This window comes from Camellia sinensis, chromosome 7 (assembly GCF_055761805.1).
Source record: "Camellia sinensis isolate YWXY chromosome 7, ASM5576180v1, whole genome shotgun sequence".
NCBI lineage: Eukaryota > Viridiplantae > Streptophyta > Magnoliopsida > Ericales > Theaceae > Camellia > Camellia sinensis.
The window spans coordinates 198,641,309-198,649,212 of record NC_138967.1 but is presented as its reverse complement, the minus strand read 5'-3'; the positions used below and the strand labels follow the sequence as shown (position 1 = coordinate 198,649,212).

Sequence of the window (7,904 nt, the reverse complement as noted above, 5' to 3'; positions counted from 1 at the left end):
TCAGTTTTGCACAAAAAAATGATTTAATTTTTTCAAATTTTTTTTTTTAAAAACTCACTCTGCTTGGTTTCCATTTCTAGAATTCAACTTTTTCAGAAAATTCTATTTTTTTTGTTTTTCGTATTTTTTTGTTTTCATTGATTTTTTAAAAAGTTTAAGCAATATTTTTTAATTTTTAGACACACCTAACATAAATACACTTAAAAAGTATAATATTTGTGAAAAAAATATTTAAAAAATTCAGTAAATACCAAAAATACAAAAAAAAATATAAAAAATTAGTACATTTTTCATATTTTTATGTATTTATTAATTTTTTAGAATATTTTTTCACAAATATTTTACTATTTAGATAAATCAAAGTAAGGTGCATCTAAAAAAATAAAAAAATTGTTTACAATTTTAAAAATATTCACTAAAAATAAAAAAACATGAAAAATAAAAAACTCAATTTTTATAAAATTGAATTCAGAAAATTGAAACCATACACACTGATTAGTTTTTTTTTTGGCACATTTTTTTTAGTTTTTCAATTTGAAAATTGATGTTTTAAAATTTTAAAAATCAAAATAATTGTCAAACTATCATATATATTTTTTTTATAGATAATCATAAAATGATGAACAATAATCATTTGAAAGACAATTCTGACTATTAAAATTTTAATGAGACTTAGGTCTCGTTTGACAACATCACTTTTTAGCTTAAAAATCAAAAAATCATTAAAAAAATAAAAAGCCAACAACCTATACCAAAAAGTCAAAGATTCATATTTCTTTTTTACTTTTTGCACATCTTTTCATAAAAAATAAAAAGTCATCAAAAATATATTAGTTTTTTTACATCATATTTTAGCCAATAATTCAAAAAATTACTAAAAAAATATGTTTCCAAACGAGACCTTAGGCGTTGTTTGGCATAAAAAAAACCTAGGCTAAAATAGTCCTAAAAAGACAAAATAGGCTTAAAAGTCAATAAGACAAAATATTACATTCAAACTATTAACATTTATTTTTTTTCACATAAAAGTCAAAAAAGCTTATTCCAAACAAGACTTTTTAACTCTAAGGCCAAGTTTGGGAAGTCCCAAATAATCTATGTTTTTATCTTTTTTCCATCACATCACCTCTCTACTTTTCTGCACATCTTTTCGTAAAAAGACAAAAAGTGCACTTATTTAGGTTATCCCAAAAAACCCCAAGGCTCAGTTTGGCAAGAGTTTTTTTTGGCTATTTTAGCCACAAAAGACAAAATAGGCTATTTTAGCCATAACAAACAAAACATCACATCTAACCCATAATCATTACACTATTCTCTTACAAAAAAAGTTAAAAGAGTCAAAAAGTCAAAAAAAATTTCCCAAATCAAACTTTTTAGCTTAGGTTAAAATAGTCAAAAAATTCAAAAAATCAAAAAGTCAACCCAATTCCCAAATGGAGGCTAAATTAAAATAATAAAAAAGTCAAAAAATTAACTCACAACCCAAACGAAAGGTTAAAGGTCTAAAAAAAAATTAGTTAAGATTGTTTTGGAAAGTTAGTTTTGATTTTATTTAAAAAAACATATAAAAAGAAAATAAATAATATGACTTAAAATAAATTAAAATTCAAAAAGTGACTTTTAATTTTCTAAAAAAAAAACGTCAAATTTATAAATTAAAAATTGTGTATAGATGTCCCATTATTATTATTATTATTTTTCCCCAAAAGACAAACTATATCTTAACGAATGACTTAAGCACTCATTAACATTTGTCAAATAAAGTACTATTTCATTTCAAATTTTCTTTTTATCTTATTTTTGTTGAAAAAAACAACCTTTAAAATTTAAATGTGGACAATTGGAGAGATATAAATCAAATTTGAAAGAGCCATTTTTGGAACCTTTCATTAATGATGATGGGCTTAGCAATAGCTATATATCTCTCTCCAATAAAGGACAGCTGTCCGCTAGTATTCTCCAACCCGTCATAGCATTTAATGCCGCCATTACTGGCGGGCCCCCTCTTTCCTTCTTTCCTTGAATTCTTCCCCTCACCTTCTTTAACTCTTTCAATGCCCCCCTCATTAAATACCATTTAATATAATTACATACATATTAATTTCAATTTGATTTTTCCTTATATATTTTCCAAATTAATTGCAATAATTATTTTTTAAGGCAAATTACATTTTGCTTCCTAAAGTATATGAAATTTATAGTTTGGTCCCCAAATATTTTTTAATCAAATTCAATATTTTAATTATTCAAAATTTTCAATTACTAACAATAATTTACTCAATTGGCAAACAATGTCAATGTGAATTCTTTATAAAGGTCCCTCAGGCTTGGTTTGGGAAGTGGGTTGGCTTTTTAGCTTTTTGGCTTTTTTGGCTATTTTAGCCTGGGCTTAAAAGCTTGGTTTGGGAAGGGCTTTTTGGCTTTTTTGAGTTTTTTTGTGAGAGAAGAATATAATGATTATGGGTTGGATGTGATGTTTTGTTTGTTATAGCTAAAATAGCCTATTTTGTTTTTTGTGGCTAAAATAGCCAAAAAAGCCTCCAACCTCACTTGCCAAACAGAGGCTCATTGTTCTTCTTTGCACACCTCACCATTTAGTAAAATTTTTATTGCATATTATGTAAAATAGAGCAATAGAGAAAAAAGATTTCACCGCATAGATGAGAAAATGATGAAGAAAATAGAAAGAATAAGAGAGAGGTTATGGTGATGGGGTATGTGTTGTCAAGGGGTCATATTGGTAGAGGGGATCTAAGTGGTGGCAGGAAAAGAAATAGGAAAGAAGTGAGAGATGGTGACAAAGAGTGACGAGGGTACATAATTTGAATGTGAAAAAGAGATGGTTGTAACGACCAAAAATGATTAGCATTGGGATTAGAGTTTCAAAATAGAAAAATACTTGAGACATCTAATTTATCATCTTTAAAATCACTCCTAATGATATGTCTAATAAGGTCTCGTTTCATAACATCACTTTTTAGTCTAAAAGCTAAAAAGTCAACAATCTATATAAAAAAGTTAAAGATTTCATTTTTTATCTACTTTTTGTTCATCTTTTCGTAAAAAATCAAAAAGTCATCCCAAACTTACTCATTTTTTTATATCATATTTTAGCTAAAAAGTTAAAAAATTACTAAAAAAATCTATACCCAAACGAGGCCTAACTGTTAAATTTTAATTTGTCAAATATTTTATTATATAGGGTTTAACTTTAACGCCACATTATTAGAAATGATTTAGAAGTCATAAATTAGAGGAGGTAACATTATTATTTAAACAAATAGGAATAAAAGTATAATTATAATGAGGGTGGGTATTAAAAAAAAAATACCCTTCAATGAATAAAGCAGATTTATTTAGGTAATATTTAAGGACACAAAATGTAATTTACGATACTATATTTTTTTTATACATATATATACATAACGGAACTTCATTGCACTGATATTGCTCTCTACCTTAAATCCAACCCCATTAATATCTCTTTCTCTCTCTCTATATATATCCCCCATCTTTATTCTGTTATTCATTACATCCATTTGTTCTGAATCCTCTTTCTCTCTCTCTCTTTTCTATAATAGTGTTTGTGTCTGCTACTGTGCACGAAACCTAAGGGAATGGCTGCTGAGGTTAGCTCCCTGGTTCGGATTATGAACGCTTACAAGAAGAATCAGCCGGTGATGAACGAATCCGGCGGCGGTGGGAAATCGGCGGTGCTGATTACTCGAGACTTGCTTGGGGGTGATTGTGCGCTTGATTCCAAAGAATTGGACCTCGATTTGCAAGTCCCCTCTGGCTGGGAAAAGCGTCTCGACTTGAAGGTATTCTTTATTCTTGTTTGCCCCCTTCTCTTAATTTTTATTTTTTTTTTTAATTTTTATTTTCGTGTTTGGTTGCTGCGAAACATGAGGATCGAGCAAAGAAAATAAAAGAAATTGTTATGTTGGTTTGACATCTACGAGAGAAAAAAAGAAAAAAAGAAATCATGTTTATCACGCCAAAGTCACTGTTGAATATAGGGTTTTAGTTTTTATAGTGTTTAATTTCATGTCTAATTCATGACCTTTTTTTCGATTGCACTGTTTTATTTTTTAAAAAAAAATGTGTTTGCGTTATATCAACAATTCTGGTAAAAATGAAAATGAAATAGCAGCAATTATGGTATTAATGTTGTTGCAATAAGTATTTAAGTATTTGCAGTAATTTATTATGCTCATTCTCTATGAAAAATTATTGAAAAGTAGGGTAGCAAATGATTAGAGGCTTTCATGAACAGGCTCGGTAAGAGTTCATTCGAACTCTGTTGGTTAATTTTTTATGCAGTCGAGCAAGATTTTAATAAACAAGTCCAAATATACTAAAAACTTGGCTCCTAAGCTCAACTAGTTAGTTGGCTGTTTAACATTTATTATTTATATATTAAATAATGTAAAAATATTTATAAAAAAAAAGATGAATATGTTATTTATATATTTAAAAAATGTAAATGTAAATAATAGCTAATTATAGATAATATATTTATATAATATTGGTTAAAAAAACTCAACATTTTGGTAAAATATTGACTTTTTTTTAGTATGTTTATATATTATATATCATTGTATAATCAAATTTTTAATTATAAATTTAGTTTCATATGCAAGTATGAATTTATAATTTTTTTTGGCTTGTTAAGGCTCGTGAACAGGCTCAAGCTCGAGTCAAGCCTAAGCCAACTCGGCTTGAGCTCGATTCATTAAATTTTTATTGAGATCGAGCTCAAGCCCAAGTTCGAACTCATGAAAATCGTAATAAATAAGTTCAAATACACTAAAACTTGGCTTAGCTTGTTTGCCATCCTATTGAAAAGTTGCTTCTTATCAGCATTATAGGTTAACTCTTTGTTTGTTACAATGGATGGGGAATGGATCTCTTGAACTCCTAGTGACATTCATGGGAGGGCATAAGAAAAAGAAAGTTAATATGAGTTAAAAATGTTGAAGGTATATTATGAAAAAAAAAAAAAAAAACTGATGGGGAATGGATCTCTTGAACTCCTAGTGACATTCATGGGAGGGCTTAAGAAAAAAAAAAGTTAAGGAGTTAAAAATGTTGAAGGTACATGGGAAGAAAAAAATAAAAATAAAAATAAAAATAAAAAACTGAAACAAAAATTTAAATAAAAATTCAGGATAGTTGCATAGGTGAACTTTGGGTATGAGAAAAAGCGTGACATAACTTCAGAACGTGTCATGTGTTGTGTGCTTTTATAAAATAGAATAGATATTAGCAATTATTTTTGTATGCTTGTGTATGCATACTCAAATGTAGGAGTATTCAATTTGAATAGAACAAACCCATCCTTAATGCAAACTTGTAGTTTTATTTATTTATTCAATCTATTTTTTGGGATAAAAATGACCTCAAGTTGATTTGAGTGGCATGAATCTATTGATGGCAAGAAGATTTCTTTCTAGTTTTCTTTATGGAAGAGATTTGTAAATAGATTTTATTGTTTTATCTGTTTCTTTTTGAAAAATATTGCCAATAGTTTTTGCTCTTTTGATTTTATTTTTCAGTCTTGGCTTGTTTTTTGATCACTATCCTTCCCATTTAATCAGAAATAGAACAATTAATCCCCTTTTTCTTTTTAGGAATTTAACCCTTGTTTGTATTGATGAATACTAAAATCTTCTAAAATTTCTTCCTTTCTCTAAGTACACATATTTTGTAAATCTTGACTCCGGTTGTTCTAATTTTGAATATTCTTATTTTTCGTTTTTTCATTACAGTCTGGAAAAGTTTATGTCCAAAGATGCGACTCTCCAAACTCGTCATCTTTATCATCAGACCATAAGCACCAGACAGATGAAATAGTTCCAAAGCTTCAAGACCTAAACTTCCCTCCTTCATCGAAACAACCATTAAACCTCTTCGACGACACCAGCTTAGACCTAGAGCTTGTTTCAACATCATCAGCGAAGTACCAAAGTGTATGCACTCTGGATAAAGTGAAATCCGCTCTTGAAAGAGCAGAGAAAGAAACAATCAAGAAGCGGTCAATATCAATGTCACAATTATCGTCACCATCTTCCAATTCTTCATCTTCAATCAAAGAAACCGAAACGGAATACGAGGACAAATTGCCATCGTCGTTTGCAGCTGGCTGCCCAAGTTGCCTGCTTTACGTGCTGATATCAAAAAACAACCCCAAGTGCCCTCGGTGCAATATGATTGTTCCGTCACCCGTTGCAATGAAGAAACCTCGGATTGATCTCAATATATCAATATGAGAAGATGAGGCTCCGTTTGTGGTTAAATCCAATTATTTTCATTTTTGTAAATGATAGAAGATAGTTTTGTAGGTGAAAAAGTGGAATAATATACATTTGAAGGGTTGGTGTCCTCTATTAAAAGTACCAAAGATAAGTTTTTCATGGTTTTCCTCTCCATCTTCTCGCTAATTTCCTCCATAGAATTCATATTTGGTATTATTGTATAGCATAGATAGCAACTATGTCAAGAGGATGTGTATAACTGCAGGAGGAACTGAAACTGGCAGATGTATGCAGACTCTCTTTGGTCCTTTGCATTGTTTAATAAATAATGATAGGTATTAGGGCATGTTTGCCTTGATGTTACAAATACAGATCTCCTAACGCTGTGTTTAGTTTGGAGATTTGGAAAGAGATTTGAAAAGGGAAAGGGAAAGGGAAAGGGAAAATGAGTGAAATTAGGTGAAATATAGGTATATTTTATTCATATTTCACTTACTTTTTCTTTTCTAATTCATTCCTCAAATTTTCAAACCAAACACAGCATTAAGGGGTTGTTTGGGATGAGCTAAATAAGTGCACTTTTTATCTTTTTATGAAAAGATGTGCAGAAAAATAAAGAGGTGATGTGATGGAAAAAAGATAAAAAGATAAAAAGATGGATTATTTTAAGGATGCCAAACTTGGCCTAAGCCTTGCTATTTTTGGTAGCATCTCAAAAGGGCAATGTTATTTTTTGATCGGCGAAAGTCAGATGTTAGTTGTTAGTTGTTAGCACTTATGAGAGTTAACTTTCCCACTTTATACAAAGCACAAAATGTTTGCCCCCTTAATTCAATTCTCTTGAGTTGAGCTTATGACCTCCTCAAGGAACTAAGCTCTTAGGAAAGTAATGATGGCCAACTAAGTTAGGTGTAATTGATCTATGCTACTTTAGGCTCAAGTTCTCCTTCAAATGTTGACTCTAATTCCCATTTTCATTGTCATGATGTAGCATATTTCTGCCTCATTATTGAACCTAGTTTTGCATTAAGAGAATTGAGATATCTCTGGTATTGCTTAGACTAAGATGATGGCATGAGGCGTTTGGATTTGATCCGGACCTGAATCCTCAACTTAAATCTTCAGGTATGAAATTTTGTGACCTGAAGTACTTCTAAAGATTGTTATAAAATGAAAATTATAATGCCCGGACTGTGGATAGAAAACTTACTAATTTCATATAGTCACTCGTGTGTTTATGTATATTGTTGCTTAGCAGCATATTGTCATCTTCTATTTTTTGGTGAATCTCCATGGGCATTTTCTTGCATAGAAGGTATGGATTGCATTGAAAAGAGCCATCTACCAAAGCCTTGTCAAAGGTTGTGATTTTCAAGAACAGTTTTTGTGGTTGCTGTATGAAGTTTGTGACATCTATTAAAGCATTCCATTTATACACCAAACACATTGAATGAAATTTATTTTCTTTTACTATCTATAACAGTGTATACCTACCATCTCAAAAGAGTTCAATGTTAAATATTTTTATCTAATTTTCTCTGCATAAGTTCAAAACAATCAGATCATGAGTGATTTCTGCTGTTTCTGATCAATAGAGACATAACATATATAAATATATATTGCTGCTATATATGTTTATTTGGATGC

General features: G+C 29.7%; 1 protein-coding gene across 1 annotated transcript; it reads left to right on the top strand.

The window, feature by feature from the left end:
- Nucleotides 1-3,364: 3,364 nt before the first annotated feature.
- On the top strand, nt 3,365-6,429 carry LOC114283115 (uncharacterized). Its single transcript, XM_028225948.2, has 2 exons — nt 3,365-3,821; nt 5,772-6,429. Exons 1-2 carry the CDS (start codon nt 3,618-3,620, stop codon nt 6,270-6,272), a joined length of 705 nt encoding a protein of 234 aa, XP_028081749.1. The 5' UTR covers nt 3,365-3,617; the 3' UTR covers nt 6,273-6,429.
- Nucleotides 6,430-7,904: the final 1,475 nt, after the last annotated feature.

Coding starts and splice junctions, on each gene's coding strand:
- LOC114283115 (XM_028225948.2), top strand. CDS start 3,618: ATGGCTGCTGAGGTTAGCTCCCTGGTTCGGATTATGAACGCTTACAAG. Junction 3,822..5,771: donor AAAAGCGTCTCGACTTGAAG/GTATTCTTTATT, acceptor TTTTCATTACAG/TCTGGAAAAGTTTATGTCCA.